Below are 27,428 nucleotides of genomic sequence, written 5' to 3'. Positions count from 1 at the left end.
TTACAGCCCTAAATGTTGCAAGAAAGGGTCTACCTAGGATTAAAGGTACAGTACTCTCACCTTCCATATCCATAACTACAAAATCTACAGGAAAAATAAACTTGTCTACCTTAACAAGCACATCTTTGACTATACCCCTAGGAATCTTTATAGTTCTATCAGCTAATTGAATGCTCATCCTAGTGGGTTTAGGTTCATTCAAACCTAATTTATCAAACAGACTAGTGGGCATTAAATTTATACTAGCTCCCAAATCAGCTAATGCACCACTAATAGGCAAATTGCCAATGACACAAGGAATAGTAAAACTCTTTGGATCTCTTCTTTTTAGTGGTAGCTTGTTCTGAAGAATAGCTGAACACTCCTCGTTCAAAGTCACGACTTGCTCAAAATTTCCTTTAGGAACTTTGCATACTTAGGCATTTGCGAAACATCTTCAACAAAAGGCAGGTTAATCCATAGTTATTTAAACAAGTCAAGAAACTTACCAAATGACTTATCAACCTTCTCCTGCTTAAGTCGAGCAGGGTAGAGGACTGGTGGCTGGTACTCTCTCACAGGGCTCTTCCACCTTTTCTCCTCCCACTGTCTCAGGCTCGGGCTCCTGCCTAGCTTGCTTATCCTGCATACAAACATCCTCATCATCAGCCAAAGGTAGAGAGCTAGACAATTGCTTACCTGACCGCAAGGTGACAGCCTTGCAATGCTCCCTAGGGTTCGACTCTATTGTGCTAGGGAGCGATCCATGTGGCCTCTCAGACAGCATCTTAGAAATCTACCCAATTTGACTCTCTAAATTCTAGATAGATGCCTGCTGATTTTTAACGGCACTGTCTGTCTGCTGGAATCTCGTCTCCGTCAACGTGACAAACTTCATCATCAGCTCCTCCAAGTTAGATTTCTTTTTGGTGGAGGAGGTCATGGTATAGCCTCATCATGCGCTCGAAGCTGGTAGACCCTAGGCGTTGTTCTTTCTCCACCCAAAATTTGGATGGTCACACCAGCCGGGGTTGTATGTGCTGCTATATGGGTTGTTATACTGTCTAGGGGCATTACCCATATAGTCTACCTGTTCCATGTCAGCAGAAACAATAGAGGAAGAATTATTACTAGAAGCAAACATACCTCCCACATTACAGTTTGCACTATAGTGCGGGCCACCACAAAATTCAAAGCTTATTTGGGCTGCATGAACCGGCATCTGAAGTTGGTCTAACTTCTTAGTCAGAAGCTGCACTTGAGCTGCTAAGGCTGCTATGGAGTCTAGCTGGTTGACCGTTCCTTGTTTGACCGGCCGACTCCTAGAGGATTGCCACTAGTAGTTGTTCATGGCCATCTCATCTATCAGGTTCTGCGCCTGCTCCGGCGTCTTGCTGTTTAAAGCTCCACTTGCTGCAGCGTCCACCATTTGCCTCGTAGCAAGGTTCAAACCGCTGTAAAAGGTCTGAACCTGCATCCATACTGGTAGACCCTGGTATGAACAGTATCTCAACAAGTCTTTATACCTCTCCTAGGAGTCGTACATGCTCTCATCGTCCATCTGCACAAAATAAGAAATGTCATTTCTCAATTTAGCAGTTTTAGCTGGAGGAAAATACTTGTAAAGAAATTTTTCAGCTAATGATTTTCAGGTTGTAATAATGTGTGGTGGAAAGGACTGCAACCATCTCTTTACTCTATTCCTTAAAGAAAATGGAAATAATCTCAGTCGAATGGCATCATCGGTAGTTCCATTTATCTTAAAAGTGTCACATATCTCCAAAAAGTTGGCTATATAGGCATTGGGATCCTCGCTTGGCAGCCCCCCAAACTGTACACTATGTTGTACCATCTGGATCACATTTTGCTTTATCTCGAAATTGTTAGCTGCCACCGCCGGTCTGAATGTACTCGTTTGTGTCCCATCCAATGATGGTCTAGCAAACTTGTACATCATTCTGTTTGCATCCGCTGCGGCATTTCCATTGTGATTCTCCATCCCCTCTGGTCTATCTACAGGTACCTCAACCTCAATCTCCTCCTCTTCTAATTGCAAACGCTTCCTTAAAAGTCTGAGGGATCGTTCTGGATTAGACAGAGGCTCTATAAGATCAGAGTTTGAGCTCCTAGTCATAAACTACCTACAAGTGGAATGTGGCGACCAAAGAACAACAATAGTTAAAACAATGAAAGAATAAAATAAAGCAAAATAAAGACAGAAAAGTAAATATGGCTAAATTAACAAAAACACAAGTTCGTTCTAGTTCACACAAAAAGTAATTCCCCGGCGACGGCGCTAAAAACTTGATAATGCTATTTACATAGCTACAATCTAAGGCAGTGAACCTATCGATGCAGACTAGCACAAATGGTGAGTATCAAGGTCATATTCCTAGACCTACTGTAGCGTCTTATGTTATCTAACCTAAAGAAATCAATGAAGTGTTGTTCTATGATTAATTATGATCAAACAAGTAATTAAATGTCAAATTATTTGAAAGGATTTAGGAAAACTCTTGAAGGAAAAGCAAACCCTAGGGTGCCTAAGTTAATTGGATTTTTGTAAAGACATAAATTAAATTGATTATTAATTGTAATTACCTGTGGACAAAGTCTTAACCGAATTTGGTCTCCCTCTCGAGATAACCGAATTCCTAAACCTAATAACCTAAAGTTGGAATCTCTTTCTAACGATTGATTATTCGATTAGCATTAAGGTCTAACTCGCCTCTATTAAGCTTTGTTAATTCTTAATCTGGCTAATCGATTACCCTTATCTCTAAGTGATTATTAACCAGTTCTTGCTATTTAGTTTTCTGATTACTAAACGAATCTCTCAATTACATAAAGCAATCTAAATTCCACCATTCACAACGTCTCATGAATAAAGTGACTTCTCATTAATAATAAAAGCAAGAAGAACCAAGAATTAACAATCAAAATCTCATAACATTAAGATCAATCCACTAACATAGGAACCCCAATTGGGTTCAACAATTTAGCTACTCATACTAATAAGCATCACAAAATAAGGAATAAAATCAGAAAAGTATCTTTCAAGTTGGATGAGAAACCCTAATTTTCCAATTCAAAATATCAAACCATAATTTGCCTCTTGAATGCTCCCAAATATTGTCTTGATCTTCAAATCGATGTTGAAACAAGTATAATCCTTCCTTCAATTGATGAAATTGATCTTCCAAAGTCGACAATTGAGGTCTAGAAACAAATGAATTGAGTGTGTATAATGAAAATCAAGTCAGAAAATCAAACCCCCATTCACCAAATCGTTTTTGCCTATATAGTCCCTTGACAAGACGGTGAAGTCCAGCCGTACGAACTCGCGATTCGGTTGTGTTGACCTCTTTCAGGCCATGCCCAAGCCGGTGCTGAGCCACCACAGGCCGTGGTGAAGGCCGTGGTGGCTACAGAAACCATGCCAAAATGGCACTTCTAGGGCAGCTTCTTGATAATTCAGCACGGTCAGAGTCCAGGCACGTGCTCAACCTCGGAATGCTAATCCTTGCTCAATTTGATGGATTTTGGTCTGTAATTGCACGTATTTTCCTCGATTACTGATAATGTCCTTCGATAATGACCTGAAACGTGAAAGGAACTAAAAGACAGGTGATTCTATAGCATAAAATGAGATAATTATGCACAATAATATAAACAATTGGGCATGTAAATTTGTGTAATATGATGCCTATCAACGTGCCTACTCTTGTATGGTTCTCTCCCTAGGTGGAGCTACCATTCTTAACCGTTCCCCTTCTTGGTTTAGGTCTCCTTCTTGATTCTGATTTTGTAACTTTAACACCATTTTGGCTATAGTTCATTCTCATTTTTCTCTTTGCTGCTTTCTCAAAGTTCTTTACAACTCTAGTTTATAAGCGAATAGTTTCGTCGAACTAGCTCGGTCATACACAGATTCAGGTAACTAAATAAAATATAAACAAAGATAAAATCAAATGAAAAATAAAAATGTTAAATCACTAGCTTTTGAATTACTAATAATATTACAATAGAAAAGAGTCCTCGACAATGGCGCCAGAAATTTAATACGCGCACACAGCAAAGTGCACTGATCGTATGAAATAATATAATGATGAATAAGAATATTGTTATACTGGGGATCTAATTGTAAGTATTACCTTCAATCATATACTAATGTTTAGCAATAAAAATGTTGTTTGGATGTAGTAATATTTAAAAATAAAACAATAAATAAAGATAAAAAAATTGGTAAATTTATCAAGGATAAGCCTATTTAGGTAATGAATCTCCCTAATAAGTTAAATATTTTATGAAATAAACAGTAATCAATTTAAATCAAGAGTTGATTTGGCATTCCACAAAATTAGGTTTAAACCTCTCTCAAGTAATTTAACCCCTAATTCCTACGAGGAAAGAGAGAAATCTCTTTTCAAACCCACTCACTTAGGTCATGTATTAAGATTAAGAAACTATTGAATCAAAGGATCTTGTACATCTGGCCTCTTTATGCTAGAATATATGGAAAATAAGGAATAGATTTGTATTTGAAGGTTGTGTCCTTGACCTTCTCTTAACTATTTATAGAGCATCTTCTGGCATAGGAAATCGCATTAGCTATGTAGGATTGTTCCACTAGATCACCCTTTTAACTTGGCCTCATCCGTGCTGACCAGAAGTGGTGCCCTCTAAAGTTGGGAAGCGTGAAGTTCAATTCTAATGTTGCTTTTTTTTTATTAGGGAAAGTTGTGGCGATTATATGCAGGAATTTTAAAGGCGAGTTTATAAATGGTGCATCCAAAACGATTCAAGCCAGCTCTCCTCTGGTTGCTGAGGCTTTGGCCCTCTTTCAAGCGGTTGCTTTGGCGGTGAATATGGAAGCAAGAGACTGCTTTTTTGAAACTAACAATATCATTCTAGTTAAAGCTATTAATTCTAATGGCGATTGTCCTTGGAAGATTGCCCCTATTGTGGCTAATATTTTGGAAGTTTTACTTAGGTTAACTAATTTCCCTGTCAATTTTGTCCCTAAACATTGTAACAAGATTGCAGATTTGGTAGCCTCCTTAACTTTACATAACTCTATTCCTTGTAGCCTAGTTACCTTTATTAGGGTTGAACTTTCTTAAAAAATTTAATTCAGTGTTAAAAAATTCAATTTTTATTTAAAATGAATTTCATAATTATTATTTAACATATTAAATATAAAAATTCATTTACAAATGAATTATATTTAGATTAAATAAAAATTTATTAAAACTAAAAAAATAAAAAATTATTAACAAATGAAATAAAGTTTTAAAAAATTTTAATCAAACTCATATGTGCACAAATTCATTAAGAGGAAAAATTGAACTATTGTGTAACCTCGAGTTTGCCATTAATAAGGATGGCAATCAGACGGGTATTTTTGGGTATTCGATCCAACCAAATCCTAACAGAACGGATTCGGATAATAATAAATGAGTTTGAAATGGATTTAAAATTTAATTTTACTATCCTTATCGAATTCGGATTTGAACCTGCGCGTACCCATTACCCGAATCCGGTTATGTTAAAATTTATTATATTTTATTTTATTTTTATTATTTAGAATATTATTTTAAATTTTACTAAATTTATGTTTGAATTGTATTAATATATTGAACATATAATATTAAATATTTAAATTTGATAGTTTATATTTTTTATTTTTTATTTATATTAATTTTTGTTAATATATTTTAAAATTTAATTATTATAAACGAATTTGGTAAACAAATACCTATTTAATTACTCGAATATTTATATAAATTAGTAGAGTACTAACTATCCATTTAAATATTTATTTTTAATAATTATTTAATTTAAATAAATTTTAATCATGTTCAAATAGTATACGGTATTTCTATTTAAGTTTGTGATGAATTTGTAATATAAAGATAAATTTTTAAATAAATTTAAATATGTATATTGTAATCCGGTTGAAATTTGAATATTTTTTAATGGATGGATACCCATGCAGTGCTATTCGCAGGCATCAACATCCTGTTTTGAAGATTTGACTTAGATTAAAGACATTATAGCTTTATGGATAATAGTAAGACAGGAGTAAGCTAATATACAAGTGCTATCTTATTTCTTACTTACACATTGTATATGAGACGAATTTTTGTTCAGACTGGAACACTAAAAATAATAAAAGCCGCCTAAAAAGTGCAATAACTCATGGCCTTTAACTAAATATATGTATTCTAATTTTTATTTAACGTGTCACTAAACTAATACCACATTATAGTTTTAGCAACTTACCTTATCTTTTTCATTTGTTTACATCTGTGACTAGCACTAAGTAATTATCATTTTCTCTCAAAGTCTCAACCTTCACACACTTGCTCAAAATTGTCTTAAAAAAGGTAACAAATATATAGTCGACCGAATTAAATATATAAAAAGAATCTCATTACAATCGTGTTTCTTAAGAAAAAAGAAAAAAAGAAAAGAAAGAAAGAAAAGAAAACATACACACGCACACATATTACGCCATAGACAACTTGTTGTCATTGATCTTACCACCCATCAAAATATCTGTCCTCTATAAAAAGCCTTACAGAAAGCATCCCATCTCCATTCAAGAAGAGACCCATCAATAGATCCTTTCCCTTTACTGTAATCTTCTTCTTCTTCTTCTTTTCTCTGTGTATAAGCAAATTAGCGTCGTCTTCACAAAATGGTACGTATAGAACCCATCTCTCTCCCTCTCTTCTTTCTACATTTTTAATACGCCTATCAGCAAGTTCTATCTATTTTAAGCATTTTTCTGCTTGTATTCATCTGCATCTGCACGTTTCATAATATACAGTAACGGTTTTCCGGCGAGTAAAATGCGGTTTTGAAGGGGGGGAAAAGGGCAGTTTTCCGGCGGTTCAAATTGCTTTTTGTTGTTATTGTTTATTGTTAGTTGGGTTGAGCAGTTCTCTTCTTTGTTTTTTATTGGCGTGTATCCTTTTGTTTGCTAATTAATTTCTTGATGCCAAAACGAAAGGAATATTTGGTGCTTTTCAGTTCCGTAATCGACTAATTAATTAACGGCAATTTTTTAAAATTCATAAACATGTACACTTATTAATTACGCGAGTTTTTTTTTAATTAAGACAAAAATGCTTATTGTTGATATTGGTACTCGAGAATTCTTATTGCCACTCTTTCCCTGTCTAGATTTTGCAAATGGGAGCCTCAGTAGAAATTTTCTTTGTTTCTTTTCTTTTCTTTTCGTTTTGGACTCTATTTATTAGTTTTCTTGATTTGAAAAATTTGTTATTGTTTCTGAAAATAACGATATTGGCTCTAAAATATTGAAGTAGTCTATCAAAGTTGTAAAGTTTGAATTAGAACCACGAGTAAAGTCGATTAAACAATTAAAAGAAATTTTTAATTGTATTGTTTGTATTATTTTCATTGCATTTTAAAAATAAAGAAAAGAAAAACCCCTGCTGATATGATTGCGAGCCTTCTAACAATTTGTTTGGTTAAAAAATAAAATTTAATTATAAATTTAAATTTTATATAATTAAGTCTATACCGAAGGTTGTAATTAAATTAAAATTTAATAAAATAACTTAAATTTAAAATAAGTTTTATATTAGTTTGTTAATATATTATATAATTATAATACTCAATTTTATTATTTTTTTATTTTTTCTCTCGCGTCTTATTTTCAAATAAAATGAATTTCAATCGAACATAAAAAATTATTATTATATTTGATAATATTTCATCTATTTTAAATATATATTTATTTAGATACGATAATAAACTAATATAAATGATATATATTTATTACTTTAATAATTGAGTAAAATTAATTACTAAAATATTTTATACTTTAAATTTATTTTTAAATTTAATATTTAATTTTTGTTTTTTAATTTTAATAGATACAACTATTATTAAAACATGTTCACGTGATTATAATTTCAGCGATAATAATAATAAAGAAAAGAATTGAATTAGCATTAAAATTATTAACTTATCACAAAACTAAAAATAGTGTCATTTAAGTGAATAAATAAATCTCTTGCACTTATATTTTTTATTATCATTTATTATAACAATCGGACGCATTCTTTGAAGCTTAATTTTTTAAGATTTCAAGCAAAAATAATATTTGAAGAAATTTATTATAAACTGTCTAAAGTTGTGTTGATGGCTCTATAATAATTTGATTTTTTTATCGTTGAAATTATATTAAAATTAAAATCAATATCAAAATACTTTGTTAATATTTTTAAAAAATTAAAATTACGGTGCTTGATTTAAAAATAAGTGCAAAATACATTATTAATTAGTAATTAAGTCAATTAAATATGTGTCACTCTTTTAATATTAAAATATAAAATATTTTCATATACATATGTCATTCAACTATTTATTACATATACATTTATTATAAAAAATTTCTATACATATTATTTCCATCATGACATGCTTTTTTTATATATATTTTCTATTTTTAAAAGAGTAAATCAATTTGAAACAAATTTAGAGATGGAAAAAGGATTATCTACTTTTATCTTACTAAACATTTGAATGGATGTTTGTTTAGAATAGAATGTCAAAAGTTTTCCCTAAAAAAGAAATAATAGGTAAATTCTATTTTAGAAAAGGTTGGTGAGCATGATCTTACTTGGATTTTCTTTTGTTTTTGTGGTTTCATTTCATACTACTTTTGTTTTCCTTTTAGAAAGTATATATAATTAAAAATGTATGCTTTTGGTTAGTTAATTAGGCATCTTAATTATTATCTATAACAAACTGTCGTTTTTCTTTAATAGTCAAAAGGATTAGCATGCCTTACTTTATTCTCATATACCTATAAATGCATATATAAAAATATACCTATAAATAATAATATTATTATTATTATCATATATAATAAGATTGAAAAAAGAAAAAAGAAAACGGACGGGCTAATTATATAAACATGTATATAATAAAGTCCTAAACTATTTTTTTTTTTTATTATTCTCTAACAACTCTATATTTTATTGTTATTTTTTTTAGAAAACTCTATAATTTATAGTTCCATCTTCTATTCGTCACAATGTTTGTGGAATATATCATTTTTTGTATTTATTCGTTTCTTTTTCTTTCTTTCTTTTACTTGTTTATTCTTATGCACATCCATTCACACGGTATTGAACGGCGGAATCAAGGGGCCAGGGGTGGCCATGGCCTTTCCCAGCTTCCTATGATTCTTCTTTTTATCCCTTTATGTTCTTTCTTTTTTTAATATATTTTAGTGCCATAATTTATACTTCTTCCGTCCAATTTGATAAGACATTTTCTTTTATTCCCATAAAAATTATGGGTTGTTTCTCTTTTTAATTATTAATTTATTAATTAGAAATATAATTTATTAGTTGAAATAGCACCCAATTTCTACTTGATTAACACTTTAAATTTCACTTGATTTTGAAATTATAAACTAGTATATTGAATATTTTTGAGTTAAATATAAAATTTATTTTATTTAAATTCTAAAAATTACAAATCAGTTGGCAAGTTTATCACAATTTAGATTATCGGATATTACATTTAAAAAAATTTATTAAAAATATTTTAGGAAAGATATAGTTAAAAATAATAATATTAATAAAAAGTTAAATTTTCTAAATTAAAAATAATCTATTTAAAATTTACAAAAGAAGTATACAAATAAAATAATAATAAATTCCATCGCATTCATATGACGATCTCTAATAATGGTACAACTATAAAAGAATCATTTCTTTCACATTCTTTGAACTTACGGCTATATTTAACTAGTTTTCTGTGTATGCGGCTATACATCACATTTACGTTGAATTCTTGGGATCGGGATGTTTAAATAAATGCAACCGATTTTTTCTTTATTTTTCTTTTATTTTATATTTTCTACATGATTTAATTAAAATATATAAAATTTATTATTTATAAATTTAAAATTTATATATTTTAAATAGAATGAAAATTAATTTAATATTTTTAATCATAATCAAATTTAAATATAATTAATTATAATTAAATTAAATTCTAATAAAATAGATAAATAAATTTTATAATAATAAATCAATACATTTCATAATACCAAAATTTTTTTTATTTTATTATTACTATTTTATTTTTTTTATATTTTTTTAAATAAAATAAATTTTTTATAAATTTAAATTATTTTTTCTGTATTTTCTCTCTGACAAATCAGTCTTTACGCACCTCCTCCTCTTCGGAAGTTCAGTTGCTTGCCTAGGGGCAAAAACTTGATAGCCAAACATAGGTTTCTTTCAATAAATTTTTGTGATTATGTGTATTGTAATACAGTTGTCTGCCCATATGTATTTGAATGAAATTTATTACCTTGAATTTAATGTGCCCCATCCGTACTACAAATAATTTCAAGCCCTTTAATATTTAAAAGCTCCTTTTCGAGCAAGAAAAATTAAAATAAAATTGCACAGTCAAAAAATTTTAAAATATGTAAATGTAATCAAAATTCATAAATGATGAAATAAATGAATATTAAAAATTTTACTGCTAAAATTGATAGCAGATAGAAATAATATTAAAATAAAAAGATATTAATAATAATTTATCATTCAATCAGAAAGGTAGATTATGAAAAATCAAAATTTCCAAAATAAAAGATTTTTAATTTTTAAGATTTATAAATTTTGATTTTCTTTTAACTTGTGAAATGAAAAGTTTAATATAAACTTTGTAAATTTTATAAAATGTCTATCTGAAAGCTCCCTATCTTTGATTTGTGTTCTCCGAATTTATTATTACAGAAGAGCAATGATTAGATGCATCAAACTTATTGATCACATATATATTAAATTGATGACTTTTATATTGTGAACAAATGTGTATTTGTCTGTGGCCTAAATGTTATATGATGCGTGACAGGTTTCGGAGGTCAATAAGGATGATCCGTGCGTTGTCTTGACGAAGCCTTTGTCATTAGACGGTGATTCTGACGTTTATCGAGCTCCTAATCTTGTTCGACGGATTTTAAGTCTATTTAAAAATATACGGCCAGGATCTGATCTCACCAACTTTCAGGTATCTTAAAATAGTTAATTAATTAATCTTTTTTGCGTTATTCTTTTTCGGATTTCTGGGAACTAAAGTTACAATAAGTTAGTTATCTACTTCTGCATTGTACTACGAGCTATCACTAGTATCTTGGTTTTTTTTTTTATTCAAAATTTTGAGACTTTACTTAACAAAATTTTAGTAAATAATAAATTAAATATATATGATATTAATTTTAATAGATGACAAAAATTAGCAATTTTAGGATCAAATTTAATATTATAGATTTTCCTTATCATAATCTTTTTAAGATTCTGTTTCATTAGCTGTATTTAAAATTAAAATAATTGTTTAATTAAAAATTAATTTATTAGTTAATATATATAAAGTAGTAATGGAAATATAATAGACATAAATAATTACACAGTACTTCTATATCTGAGTGTATAATTTATTGATGCATGTCAAATATAAAATTATATTTTAAGTTTTTTAATATATATTAAACATGTGGTATACAAATATGGTAATAATGTGTAACTTATGTTATTTGTTATATTCTTAATACTAATTTATACTAATATATTAATATATTAACTAACAAATTAATTTTCTAATAAAATAATAACTATAGCCCTAGAATACAATATATTAATTAATTTATAAATATATTAACTACTAATATTTAAAAAGGTAGATGATCCTAAAATTTTAAAAAAAATTGTTAAAAATACATTTCTAAATATTAAATTTGATATAATGTTCGTCAATTATTTTATTTATTAATTTATTATACATTTGTTAATAAATTGTTTTATATAAATAATTTTTTAAAAATAAAGAAGTACAGCCTTAAATTTTGGAATAAAATAAAAATAACAGTTCATACAACAAGAATTAGGTAATTTCAAGCCCTAACCTCTTTTTAGAGGATATAAGAATATATCAAACATATTATGTCAAGAATGTGACCTCTTTCATTTGTTAAAAGTATAAACTTGTGATATATCTTATTCTCAAGGATTTTCTGCTTTTCTTTTTATCACATGATAATTAAAATTAATTAATTTTCGTTTATCGACCCCTATCTATATAAAATGAAAAAGACGCATCTACAACATTTTCTAATTTAATTCGATAGATAACCCACTATCCATACAACAATAAATATCAACAGTAAAGATATCAATAGCAAGACACCAGGCCTCCCCATAAAACCCTTTTCTTTTAGAGTTTCTTGAGATAATTACTGTGTATCGCCCTACTTTTTATACTTAACTCTTTAATATTTAAAACTAATATTTTTTAATTTTTATTTTATAATAATATAATAATCATTAATTAAAGTAAATTTTATACTATTATCTCTTAATTATTAACGTAATATATAAATTACTTTTTATATTTTATTTATTGTGTTAAAATAAAAATTCATATTTTAAAAATAAAAAATTAAATTGATAAAAATACAATATAATCTTAAAAATTTATTGAAATTAAAATTTTAATATAATAAAATATAATTTCTATTTTAATAATATAAATTAAATTATATAAATTTTTAATATTTTACTAAACATAAGTACTTTCAAAATTATTAAATTTTACTAGGATTAAATTATAGTAAAAATAAAAGCAAATGAAGAGCATTAGTTAATTATTTTGTTATTTATGTTAAAATTAATTTTTACTAAAAATTAAAACTCTGATATTTAATAATTAAATTAAATTTTTTATTAATTTAATTTTTTAATTATTTTAATTTTAAATAAAAAGATAATAATTTATTTTATTAAAAGAGAAATCTAATGCAATAAGCAAACTATAAAAAACAATTTGTTTATACACTAAAAACCAGAAAGCAAATATTATAAAACTAAATCTAGGTAACTATTATTTAATAAAAATTTTAACAGAATAATAAATTATATAATGAGAGATTTATGCACTAAAAATTATAAATAAATAATTTAAAATTAAATCTAATGAATAATTATTTAATAAAAAATTTAAAATAATTTTTTAATATAAAATTATAAAAAAATATAATTTATAGATATTATAAAGTAACTAATATAATATAAACATAAATAAGTTGGTCAATTTCATGTCCCCGGCCCATATAAATATGTATATAAATGCTATTGGCCCCCGGGCCCCTTGGCTCCGCCTGAGGTAACAAGTGAGGTTGTGAGGGGGTAAGGAAGTTGACATGGAAAGATAAGGCGATTTGACAAGTGAAGGACATTTTCGGTCATTTAGAATTGCTATCGAGTGGTAGAGATAAAAGTCTCCCTAAGAATTCTAATCTTCAACCTAAAAATTAATTATGGGCCAGCTTGATATTTCCACTGTTATTTATATTTAATTATAGATAAAACTTGAGTTTAACAGGTGAATCCTCTTATGTCAAATACAAGGCAAAAATCAGTGTCAGTCTAAGTCTCCCTAGTATTCAATACTCAAAAATATCTATATTGATTTTCTTTGTTGTTGTTTCCTAATGTCATCTTAAAAGCAAAATACTCTGAGTTCAGATGTTTGATTTTTCTTCTTGCACGCTATAAAGAGGCACAATTGTGCACAAAAAAAAGAAGATAGGATTTTTAATTAATTTTGGATTTAATATGATTTTTTTAATTTTAATAATATCATGCATAGATTTTTGTAATATTTTAAATAAATCTATGAAATAAGGAAAATTAATTATATATATTAATAATTTAAAAGGCTAAATTTCATATTAGGTCACATGTCTTTAATTAAGATTACCTAAACTAATAACTACTTATAATTGATAAATACTAATATGAGGTCTTGTACTAATTCTCAATTCCTTAGTATATTATTGTGTATTAATAATTAGATCCATGATTAATCTTAAATTGCTTAAGTTTCTTACTATTTTATTATATTAATATATAGTCTTTATAGATAATATTCATGCACGTTTATGATTTAGTAATCACTTTTAATAATTAAAAAATTTAAAAATAATTTTTTATCACTATAAAAAATAATATTTCCTCAGTTCGTCCCCTTACTTATTAATTTTTTATTCTAATTAAATAAATAATTTCTGTATTGTTTGAATATAGTAAATTTACTAATAGCATACTAATTCTTTAATGAATTAGGTTAACTTGGTGATTTGTTAATTTAATTTAATAACATATATTATTAATAATCAATAATTTATTTATTACAAGTCTAATTTTAGAATTTGGATTATATTAGGATTTTTAATTATTGAATATAATTAAATCTAATTCTAGAAATCCACTTTTGTTACCATTTTCAATATGTAGAATTTTATAGAAAAATATAATATCTTTGTATTCTTTGTGCTTAGTTTATATTAAAAAAAATTAGGATTTTAGTAAGTATGATATTAGTTGCGTTGTCATAATTATTTTTATTATTCGTAATTATTCCAATTAGCTACGTTTTAGCTATGAGTAATAAAGTAATTTATGATAAAATATAGTTAATATACTTTATAATAGTTAAAACATAGTTAATATAGATTCAAAATAAATTTTTAGGTGTATAATACCTTATAATAATAATAATAATAATAATAATAATTAGTGCTAAATTGAATTCTATTAACTCAAATATTACTTAATTAATCTAATATTGACTCTAATTGGACTATAATTATAGAACTACGTAAATATACCTACTTTTATATAAGTATTACCTACTTTTATATCTTAAGACTGTAACGAGGATTATAGATTTATAATATGATAAAAATTAACATAAGATCATTTTTTTATATTTGTATTGATATATTAAAATTTTTGCAGCGTATTGACTATTAATTATAATCTCAATAATAATTCACAGTATTTAAATATAAAACCTAGATAAAAATTTAAATAATAGCTTGGATAATTTTTCTACAATGCGGAAATTTTGAGAAGTAAATTCTTAAAATTCCATTTAATTATATTTATTCCAACTTAAATATATTTTAGATAAGGAATGCTAGCAACAATGTTTCTTGTATACCCTTTTATAATAAGTAAATCTCACATATTTCTTTTAATGAAAATTATATATAATATAGTTATTATAGAAGAGAAAGGAAATTAAATTAAATTATAATTATTGTTATATATTGTAATAAATTATAGATTACTAGTAAAAGTAACAAATGAGGTAAGCTCATTATAATAAGTGTTCAGAAGATAGCAATATTTAGCATTTTTCGTTTTAGGTATTTAAATTTAAATAGAATGTATATTATAATAAAAAAGTTTAATTTTATAATTTTTCAAATTAAAAATGTATCGTAAAATTATTAATTTACAGTTCTTTAAACTTAACTAATATACTTTTATAATATATGTGAATTTTAATATTTCTTGAACAATATAATTAAGTTTATTTATTATTAATTATAAAAAGAATCAGTTTAAATTTTATGAGTCATAAATATCATAAATAAATTTACTATACTTTAAAGATTTTATCATTATCTTAATATTAAAAATGCTTGTGATGCTAAATAGAAAAGAAGTTATATTTTTTATTTCTAAATAATAATGAGTCAAATAGATAATATTTGCATGCAAATAATGTAAGTAAAAAAACTAATACACTGCTCATATCTTAAATTTTACTTTTTACTTAATCTAAGTAAATTTCCTGTCTTTTTATTCTAATTGAACTATATTTTAAATAACTGAATATTTAAATTTATATCATATGATAACATGATGAAAATTAAGAATCATATAATATTTATAAAATTATTTGAAATGACCCTAAAGGTCATGATTTTATTGGCAATTAGGCCCTATATAAATATATTATGATGAATGAAGAAGCTTAGGATTAGAAAATCAGCTCTAAGGGAAGATCTTGCAGTTTCATTTTTTTTTTTTAATAACTAATTTTGTTTCTGCAAGTGCAGCTACCACCTCTTTTCAACATTCCAAAGTCACACCTCCAGTGTTACGGTGAATCTGTGTATTGTGTAAGTAAAGATTTGCTGCATAGTTGCAACAATGCAGAGAACCCATTAGATAGATTTGTAGCAGTAGTAGCATGGTGCATCTCTGTTCCTCGTCCTGCTATCTTTGGTGCTGCCCCTTATAACCCCATTCTTGGAGAGACTCATCATGTCTCTAGAGGAACCCTCAATGTTTTACTTGAACAGGTCCTTGACTCTTTGCTTTTTGCTTTTCTTTTTATATTTTATCCAAATATATATTTGAACACGTAACTTTTTCTAGTAACCTTAACACTTTTAACTTTTCATTTAACTTGATATATAATTTGTTTTTTTACAGTATTTAAACACTTTGTAACGTATGGTTTTCTTAAATAGTTTTATGTGTATTGCGTATAGATATTTAATTATTTTTAAAATAAAAAGTTAAACATCTGATAGATTTATTTAAAAATTGAAAGTGAGATTAAAAATAAAATATTCAAATGTTTATTAGATTAAATTAAGAATTAAGACGTTAAAATGGCTAAATTACCAAATTTTAGATGTTTAAATATACATTTTGCTTATATTTTAGTACATTAGGGCAAGGAGATTCGAACCTAAATAAAATTGAAATATGAATTTATCGTAAAGCGAAGCTCGTGAATGTCACTTTTTGCTTTCTATATAATGAATTAGTTAAAGGTCAATTCTTAACGTTTACTAGGTATAAACATTACAATAAATAGGATAGTGACACATAAATATGAATATTTTGATTTTAATATTGAATAGTTAATTTATACTTAATAATTTAAATTTAATAAAAATATATCACTTATTTATCGAGTTGATGTATATATAGGAGACATACATTTAAAATAAATTAAAAAAGACTTCCTTTAATAAAAACTGAATTTTTAATTGATAGCCTAAAAAAATGATAGGAACTCTGAAATATGTATTTATATAATATTGTAAATTTGAGATGAATTAACTTGTTGGTTGATGATGGGTTGCAGGTTTCACATCATCCACCAGTATCTGCACTCCATGCAACAGATGAGAAGGAGAACATTGAGATGATTTGGTGCCAACATATAGTTCCCAAATTCTATGGTATTATTTCCAACTTCTTATTATCCCAAGCCCACTTCTCTGTCTACCCTAAGCCCAGTTTCTTCCTTGCCATAAGGATCAGGCCCATTACTCATTTTTTAATAATATAAATCAAAAATGGTTTTTTTTTGTTAGAAAAAATAAATCAAATGCTTTAAAACTGAACCAATTTTTATCATTCTGAATGAGGGTAAATTACCCGGCTGATATTAAACCTTGAGGACTGTATATCAATTTGATACTAAAATTTTAATTTTAATCAAAATGATACCAAAAGTACAGGAAAAATATATTAATTTTAGTTCAAATGTCCAATTTCTGACAACGGATGGTAACGTGGCAAGTTGAGGAGACAAAATTAATTGACGTGGCACATGCTGAGAGGGCAAAACAACTGAAATATACCTCCTCATCTTGCCACGTCACCATCCGTTGTCGGAAATTAGACATTTGGACTAAATTGATATACCTTTTTTATACTTTTTATACTATTTTGATTCAAATTAAAGTCTTGGTATCAAATTAATATACAGTCCCAAGATTTGGATTGATCTAGTTGCTTTGACTAGTTTAAATATTATATAGGAACACAATTGTATTTATGGTTTATAAGTTAAAATGATTTTGTAAATAAATTCAAAAAATTTAAGTAGTTAAGTGAATTGATTTCTAATGAATTTTGAATTCTTATTAAATTATACAAATAAAAAAATAATCAATTTTTTTACTTTTTTAATAGATTCAATTTTTTTTATATTTCAAATTGTACTATTTTTACATTTTATAAGAGAAATGATGGAGAAACATCTCCCTTTTATTCCTCTCTTTTCCTAAAAAGTTTTAATAGACAAGTATTATTAAAAGTTGTTTCTCTTTTATTTCTTTTCATTTTCCTATATCACCCTCTATTTAAAATATGCGTCTATTATATTTATATAATATTCATATTGCGAAAGATAACTATAATGATATTGATAATATTGATAATATTGATATATAAGCATGGTAAAATATTTATTATATAATTATTAAATATCTTATTAATTAAATAATAATTCCAATCCTGAATTATAATATTTTTAATATATTTTTGATATTATATTAACTAATAAATTAGCTTGTTAATTATACGATGCTTTTTAACCTGAAAATAGGATATTGATCACATTGTTATATTAAATTAATATAAATATAATTAATGCATCCATTATTATGTAAATTTTAACATAATTTTTGTATTAATTGTATTAATAAAATTCTAAAATATTAAAAGAATTTTAAGGAAGACATTTCAAAACATTTTAAATTATTTTTTAAAATATGTTAAATAATTCTGATTTTTATTAAATTAAATTATATAATCGTTTATAATTAAAATAATATCAACCATAGTATAATATACCAATAAATGACTAATTAAATTTAAATAAGAACTTGATAAATATCATTGAAAGCGTAATGATTTAGTCATAAGACTCGCCATAAAAATTATTAATTTGCTCTAGTTTCTATACTTTTAAAATATAGGAGAATATCAAACTGGATAATTATATATGTATGACTTAATTTTCTAATCTTAATAGAATTAATTAGTGCTTAATCACCTAATTTTAATGGAATTAATTATTAATTATGATTCACTATAAATTTTTGTAAAAGTTGAAGAGAAAAAATAAAAAAAAAGATATAATTTTTTTTAATTTTATTAATTTATTTATTCATGCGTATATTATTTTATCCTATAATATTTTTATATACATTTTTAATCTTATAAGATATTGATGAGTTACTTTGTATTATTATCTATGTATATCTATAATAAAGCTCAAATAATTCAATACAAATTTTTATAAGAGTTAAAAATAAAAAATCATAAAGAAAGAAATACAATACTTACAATTTTTATTTTATTAATATATTAATTTATATGTTCATTTATATTATAATAATATTTTATTGATAAGATTGTTTATTATTTATTGTTATATTATATATTAATCTATTAAATAAGATTATATTATAATTTTTATAATAATAATTTAAAGCGTAACACGAATTATTTAGTGTATATATATATGTATTTTGTAGCTTGAGTGCTAAGATTTCTATAACTCAATGGTATAGGTACTAAAGTGGAAGGTGAGGTACATGGAAAAAGACAGCTTAAGCTGCATAAGCATGGAGAAACATATGTGATGAATTCACCAAATCTTTTGATAAAATTTCTTCCTCCTGGTCTCGACTGGGTTGGCACCGTTAACATCCATTGCCAAGAAAGTGACCTTGAAGCTGAATTATGTTTCTTAACTACTTCTTTCCTTCGGCGGAGGGAACCCCACTCCATAAAGGGAAGGATCTACCAATCCTCTTCTTCCAAGACTCTTTATGAGGTTAATGGTCATTGGAACAGGTACTTCTTTGGTTTTCTTGACCAAAAATTCTTAAATAGAATATTAATTATATATCTCATATGATATTATTTACTAAATATTATACATTTATTGGTTAAATTATTTTCTTTATCTAATTTTGATAGATTATTTTTTAAATCGTTTAAAAAATATAAACTATTTCTTTAGTTTAAAATTAAATATCTAAAACACTCTTTATTAGTTAACATAAATACCAATATTTATAATTAATTTTTATTTATTTAAATTTAAAATTATAAATTACTAAACAAAATTTCTTGTATTCAAGTCCACCAATATCTAGATTACCGTATATTGTATTCAAAATTAATTTTTATGCAAATTCAAAGTTAGACGAAGAAAGTAATGTTATATATCACCAAATTTTTTTTTTTGACTATTATGGTAAACAAAAATTTATTTTACTTTTTTCACTGCGATGACCCCAGTTACCTAATTTGGATGCAGCATTGTGACAGTGAAAGACATAAATAATGGCAAAGAGTCGGTCATATACAATGCAAAAGAAGTAATCTCAGGGTTAAAATGCCCGGTAGTTAAAGATCCTCAGGTACTTTGATACTCAGCTAATTATTTTGTATCAATGGCTTTTTTTTTTTTTTTTTTTAATTCAGAAAAAGTTAATATGTGTGAGAGAATCTCTTTCTAGTGGAGTACAGCTCACAACACACCATATACACACTAAGTCTCAAGGGAATAAGGACAATTCCAATCTTGAATTATTTCTAGTTTCGACCATCAAATTTTAATTTAGTGTCTCAGTTCATCGTTTCACATCAATATGGCAACCATTTCACATAATCAACAGTAAAAGAAAGGAAGATTAATTTAGGAAACTCAGATTCCTATTAACTATTGATTGCCAAGTGTTTTGAGAGAATGTACCTCTTATATTTTGGAGATTAAATTCTGTTGTGATAGGGAATTTTGCAAAGTGAATCAGCTGCAGTGTGGAGTGTGGTTAGTGAAGGCATCCTCACCAAAAATTGGGAGAAAGCAAGAGAAGCAAAGAGAGGTATAGAGGAAAGACAGAGAGAGGGTGTTAGAGAAAGGAACTCAAGAGGAGAAACTTGGGTTCCTAAATATTTCAATGTATTTTATAGTAAGGAAGGTGGTTGGGACTGCTCACCAATTCAAAAATTGGTTCCACCAGCACCCATTATTGTCCCTTTTTGATAAAAATGTAATGAGTACAATCATTTAATGGTTGTTTAACCAGAGACACCATTATTGTAGCATTTTTCTCTTTTTTCTTATTTTTATTTGTTGAAAGTATAAAAATATTACAATTGAATTTTAGTTAGTAAAGTTGTATCGATCCGAACCAGATCACATGACATATTGTCTGTTTTGGCTCCTCACTGGTCTCACAGTTTTATCCCTTTGGCGGGTTGGAGAACTTCACATGATGAGAGTTTTGTTCCTTTGGCGGGTACAAAAACTTTTCAAGAAGTCACCAATCTTAAAATTTCTTTTAACCAAGTAGATCACTTGAGATATTGTCCGCTTTGGCCCCCACTGACCTTATAATTTTGTCACTTTGGCTAGTTCGAGAACTTCACGGGATGGGAGTCATGTCCTTTTGACGGGTTCGAGAACTTCCTAAGAGGTCACACATTCTAAAATTTATCTGAACCAAACACTTTTAACTTTAGAGTTTCTATAACTCCACAGCAAACAGCTAAAAGGTGCCTCATGTGATTAGTTCCAATTTTTTATATATATGTTAGCAATCATTCCTTCTCTATTTCGATGTGCAATTCGATTCATTTATGTACTGCCGTACTTTAAAGTGCTGTTATCTTAGAAGCCTACCAGAAGCCGCTCCTTGTTTAGGCATTCTATTATTGCCCTGACGTCCACTTTTTGCCATCGTCGGACTGCTTCTCTAGGTCAAACTGTCACAAAAGTCTTCATATTTAGAAAAAAAATACTTCTAACACTATTTTATCATCTAAAATGATGATTAGATAAAATCAAAAGTTTTACTATTTTATGTTAATGCACATGCATTATTCCAAGTAATATCGTAAAAGTATTCAAAGTAATATCATAAAAGTGTGAAGTGGGACGAAATAAATTACTGAAACAACCTTTAAATTAAGATTAACATTTTTTAAGGAAAAGACAGGGCAAATTATTGAAAGGGCTTTTAAATTAGGATTAACATTTTTAATTAATTACTTTAGATTTGTTAAAGCATGTTTTAGTTAACTTATTTAGAATTGTTACCTAAACCTACGTTAATTGATTTATTTAGAATTGTTAAAGAAATTGGTTACCTATTCCTACATTAAAGCAAATTGTTTAAAATTGTTACTTATATCTACTTTAATTTATTTATTTAGAATTAGTCGTTTACTGCGTGTTGTATGACCGTTATATTTAATTATAGAATTAAGTAGATAGATACAATTTAATAAAATTTTAAAATTTAATATTAATTTATAAAATTTCAAATAATAATAACAAACTAACTATTTTTAAATATATTTAATTCTTAAAATATTTTAAAGTTTAATCAATGCAATAATATAAAAATATTTTAAAAATTAGTTATTAATTAAATTTTATATTGTATAAATTAATATATCAATATAATTGATATTACTATTTTTAGAATTAAAAATTTATTACATAATTAAAAATTAATTTATTATGGAATATAGTATCAAAAATATTATTTTCTAGAATTAGAATTACTATCTAATTACATAACTAATTTATTAGTTAATATAATATTAAAATATAATTAATATGCTATTTCGTAGATAGAGTTAGTATTATTGTCTGATTAGGAAACTATATTATTAGTTAATATAATATTAAAATATAACTAATATACTATTTCTTAGAATTAGAGTCGATGTTTAATTAGGAATGTAATTTATGATTCAATAAATTAATAAAAAAACTATAAAATCATACATAAGCTTGAATCACATGTATTAAAAGTAAATACACATGTCAAAATAAAAATTTTATGTGTCAAAAATTAAATATATATATTAAAAAATATTTTAAATTTCAAGAATTAATACATATATATATATATATATCGATTGTTAACCTATACCTACATTAAAAAAAATTAACATCTAAACAATAGGATTTTTAAATTAATTAATTTACAAACCCAGAAGGATAAAATTGTTAATTAGGACAAACACTTACATATCATAATTAATTTACCTTACAACCTACATAAATTAACATTGCTAACTTTAATTTGATAACTATTGTATTAGGATTAGAATTATATTTGAATTAGAATTCTAATATAGCCATTTTTATATAAATACTACTAACTATACACAAAAAAATATTTTGATTATCTTTAGATATTTTGGTAGTATTTATATTACTTGGTTATTTTGTTTCTTGATTGTTCATGCAATCATACATTTGTCTTCCGGTAAATTCTATTATAGTAACGAGTACCTGTGTTCTACCAAGAGACACGTGCTTATTACATCTAGTGTATAAACTCACTGGGGAGTTTAGTTATGAACATAATAACGTATATTTAATTCAAGCTGATAACTCTTTAATATTTTTATTAATGTCAAATCCTTTTCTTTTGAAACTGAAAGTTGACGAAGGAACAAAGTACATTAGTCTCGTGACTTTTTTAATATCCTAACTTGAAGATGCTATCTACTCCTTTTTGTCAATTTTCTTTTAGCTTTTTAATAATTTTTTTTGTTTTATATATTTATTAACTATTAATTTATTACTTATTATTTTTAATTTTTTTTCTTATTTCCTTTTCTTTTCAGCTACCAAGAGAAGTAACATTAAAAAGAAGAATAAAGTTGCAATTTTTACTACTGATTGCCTTTAAGAAGGACAAAAACAGTTTAATATCAAAGTTATGGTGCTCTAAATGTGCTGATTAAAACAACGAAAACTCATGAATTAAAAAAATTAATTTTTAAGATTATATTACTTTATATTACTGTTATGTTTTAATTTTAAAATCTTACTAACATAATTAGTACTTTTTTAGGAAACTAAAATAGGTACTATTCTATGAGGCAATTCATTTGAAAATTTTGAAATTTTTATTCAAATAGGAAAGAATTGTGTCATTTGTAATGGTTTTTGTAAAAAAAATTAATTCTTAATTTTTTAACTTTTCAATATTCATAGAAAATTTAAATTGAGATTTAACCTAAATAAAATTGTTACAGAACATGCAGTAAAAATATCTCCACATATCTTGTCTTATGATTTTAGTCCTTTTAATGATTTTAGAAAAGCTGCTAACGAGGAAAGCGAAAAAAATGAATGCACCCAAAAGTTATTTGGCATGTTGCAGGTTTCTTAATCTAAACTTATTTTTTTAGTTTAGCAAATAAATTAAATAATTAAATGTCTTTATTTTTTTAGATTTTTTAGTTATGTTATGGAAATTACAAAAGAAATTTGACCTTTATAAATGCAAAGAAAGTATTTATTTTCTCTATTTTCATACTTTATTTTTTAAAATTTATATATTTAATCATTTTAATTACTTTTATTGATTAAAATTGGTAATAAAAATATAGGTTGGAAAAATTGCAATTAGTTTTATGGGATGATCTAGCCCAAAACGAAGGTGTAATGATTAAAGATTTAGCTAGAAATAATGAGGAGAAACAAATTGTTGCTTTCTCTAATGTTAGATCTTCATTTTATTCAAGGTAATTTTGTTTTAAAATAAATTTTATTTAAAACACATCAATCGTACATACATGCAAATACGTATACCATTTTAATATTATTATCATTTTTGTTTGTTTTATACCAGAACAAATGGTAATAAGACATATGACGCTAATGGTGATTGTGAGAAGAATTTGATTGATGTAGTGTTTCCTAATTTGATGGAGAATTCTGGATCTGCAGAATACATGACAAGCCACGCTATACTGGCAATGAGAAATGAGTTTGTTGACGCCTTAAATCAAAAGATGATACAAATGTTCTCTGGAGAAAGTCATATATATAGCAGTTATGATCAAGCAATCGATGACACAAATAACTATTACTCGAGGAATTTCTAAATACATTGCAACCAAATGGACTACCACCACACAAACTAGAACTAAAAGTCAATTGCCCAATCATACTATTAACAAATTTGGATGCATCAAATGGTCTATGCAATGGAACAAGAATGGTGTGTAAGAAATTTGAAAAGATCTGTATACATACAGAAATAACATAGGACAACATGTAGAAAAACAAGTCTTCTTACCAAGAATATCATTGTCTCCAGTAGAAAATGAAGGATACTTGTTCTATTTCGAAAGAAAGCAATTCCCAATATGACTCTGTTTTGCATGACAATTAACAAAGCTCAAGGACAGACAATTCTTAATGTTGAAGTATATTTACCACAAGATGTATTCTCTCATGGACAATTATATGTAGTGCTAGGGCATTTCAACTACTACAACAAAAGTACTAGTTAAAAGAGATGTGCCAAGAAATACAAGAATAATCTTCACAAAAAATGTAAGATACAAAGAAGTGTTACTACTATCAAGGTAAAAAAATATCGCATATGCATATATTATAGTAGTATATTCCAAGTAACATGTGCATAGCTAATACATCTTTTTATAAATTCATGTAGGAAACATACCTATAAATATACAATGTTCGAATAAAAATATATGATTACAAACAAGACCAAGAAAGTTTACAGGAAGAGTGTCTGTCCACTTTTTAGCTTAAAGTATTCGAATGAGTGAAATCTCTTAATCATAGGCCAAAATAAAAATAGACTTTCTTTAGAATTTCTTGAAAGCTTCATGTTCAATTTAGAAGAGGTGGAACAAGTGGCTCAACCTTTTCAAAGATCAATTATCGATAATAATATAGAACAAAGAGTTCAGAACAGATTTTATAGTTTTGAGACTTTTTCAAAAAAAAAATACAACTGTGTATTGAACATTTTGCATTTCCTTTTGTTTCTTTTAAAAGACTTTTTGTTGGTTAACCGTTAATTAATGTGCAATAATATTTCTATTAGTTTTAGATATTTACTAGAAAAAATAAACTATAACTAAAATAGTAATTGTATAAAAAATAAAAATCAATCTAAAAAGTAATAGAAAGACTCCTAGAAACAAGGAGAATTTCTACAAAAGACCATCTTCTTCCAAATTTCTGAAAAAGTATTCCAAAAAAGATTTTTCCAAAATTACATGCTTTAAATGTGGTAAGAAAGGCCATACTTCAAAGTATTGTAGATTTTCCAAAAAACTCCATGAGCTCCAAATAGAAGAAGAAGTTTTAGCAAAAATTTCTACTCTTCTAGTCGATTCTTCTGAATCAGAATTCTCAAACAGTGAGGAAGAATTTCAAATTGATGAAATCAAAACCTCATCAAAGTCTTCTGAAACAGATTCCGAAAGTTTTTCAAAGAATATTAATATGCTCACCAGGCAACAAGAAGCTCTTCTTGAAGCTGTTAAGCATATTAATGATCCTCAAATCCAAAAACAAGTTTTGAAAGAGATTTTAAAAACTGAATCCATTGTTCCTTCTTCTAGTAAGAACACTTATGATCTTACTATGATTTTGGATAAAGGAAAGAAGCTGAAAAACCCTCTTCCTACTATTCCAGAACTTCAAACAGAGATTAAAGCCATCAAAACAGAACTCAAGGAGTTGAAAGAAAAACAACAAAATGATTTTGTTTTGCTTCAAAGCCTGATCCTCAAGCAGAATAGTGATTCTGATTCTGATGAGGAAAATGATTTTCAAAATCTTGAAGCTTCTGAAAATGTTCCTGAAAACTTCATCAATGTTTTAAAGGAAATTACTTCAAGAAAGTATTTGATTCAAATAAAGCTTGTTTTCCCGGGTGATTTCCAGATAGAAACCATCGCCCTGTTTGATACAGGAGCAGATCTCAATTGTATCAACTGCAAGTTGGTTCCTAAAAGGTATCACCAAGAAACCAAAGAGAGGCTGACATCAGCCAATTCTTCAAAGATTAAGATTGCTGGTAAAACTGAAGCCGTAATTCTTAATAACAATATTGCTTTAAAGAATGTTTTTATTCTTACAAAAGATCTTCAGCAAACGGTTATTTTGGGGACTCCTTTTATCAATTTGATAACTCCCTTCAAAGTAACTACTGCTGGAATTATTTTCAAAGCTAAAGATGCAAAGATTGTTTTTCCTTTCTTAGAAAAACTTAAGAAAAGAAATCTCAATCTTATTAAAGCCCATTCGATTTACAATTTTGAAATCAATGCTTTGATCAAAGGAAAACAAACTCATCTTTCTCATCTTCAATAAGATGTGGGTTTGAAAAGAATCCAAGATCAATTGCAAAATGATTTTATTCAAAGAAAAATTTCTGATTTACAAAAGAAAATTGAAAATGAACTTTGTTCTGATCTTCCAAATGCTTTTTGGAATCGAAAACAACATATGGTAGATCTACCATATGAAAACGATTTTTCTGATAAGCAAATCCCTACTAAAGCAAGACCCATCCAGATGAATGAGTCTTTAGAAAGCCATTGTAGAATTGAGATTAGAGATCTTGAGCAAAAGGGTTTGATTTCAAAGTCTAGATCCCCCTAGTCTTGTGCAGCTTTCTATGTCAATAAGAATAGTGAGATAGAAAGAGGAACTCCTAGGTTGGTGATCAATTACAAGCCTTTAAATAAAGCCCTAAAGTGGATTAGGTATCCAATTCCAAATAAAAAAGATCTTCTTCAAAAGCTTCATTCTGCATTTATCTTTTCAAAGTTTGATATGAAATCAGGATTTTGGCAAATCCAGATTCATCCAAAAGACTGTTACAAAACTGCTTTTACAGTTCCATTTGGCCAGTACGAATGGAATGTGATGCCATTCGGATTGAAAAATGCTCCTTCTGAATTTCAAAAAATCATGAA

General features: G+C 26.7%; 1 protein-coding gene across 1 annotated transcript; it reads left to right on the top strand.

The window, feature by feature from the left end:
- The first annotated feature begins 6,290 nt into the window (after nucleotides 1-6,290).
- On the top strand, nucleotides 6,291-20,824 carry LOC8262540 (oxysterol-binding protein-related protein 4C). The gene is made up of 7 exons (XM_048372448.1): nucleotides 6,291-6,685; nucleotides 10,897-11,052; nucleotides 15,950-16,195; nucleotides 16,993-17,089; nucleotides 19,214-19,499; nucleotides 19,969-20,071; nucleotides 20,443-20,824. Exons 1-7 carry the CDS (start codon nucleotides 6,683-6,685, stop codon nucleotides 20,695-20,697), a joined length of 1,146 nt encoding a protein of 381 aa, XP_048228405.1. The 5' UTR covers nucleotides 6,291-6,682; the 3' UTR covers nucleotides 20,698-20,824.
- The last annotated feature ends 6,604 nt before the right edge of the window (nucleotides 20,825-27,428 follow it).

Source organism: Ricinus communis, chromosome 3 (assembly GCF_019578655.1).
Source record: "Ricinus communis isolate WT05 ecotype wild-type chromosome 3, ASM1957865v1, whole genome shotgun sequence".
In the NCBI taxonomy this organism is placed as follows: domain Eukaryota; kingdom Viridiplantae; phylum Streptophyta; class Magnoliopsida; order Malpighiales; family Euphorbiaceae; genus Ricinus; species Ricinus communis.
The sequence above is the reverse complement of the archived record's forward strand: the minus strand, read 5'-3'. Positions and strand labels throughout refer to the sequence as shown.

Excerpts from the sequence above, each read along its gene's own strand:
- LOC8262540 (XM_048372448.1), top strand. Across the intron at positions 11,053-15,949 it reads CTGATCTCACCAACTTTCAG|CTACCACCTCTTTTCAACAT; the intron begins GTATCTTAAAAT and ends CTGCAAGTGCAG. Across the intron at positions 17,090-19,213 it reads TATAGTTCCCAAATTCTATG|GTACTAAAGTGGAAGGTGAG; the intron begins GTATTATTTCCA and ends TCAATGGTATAG.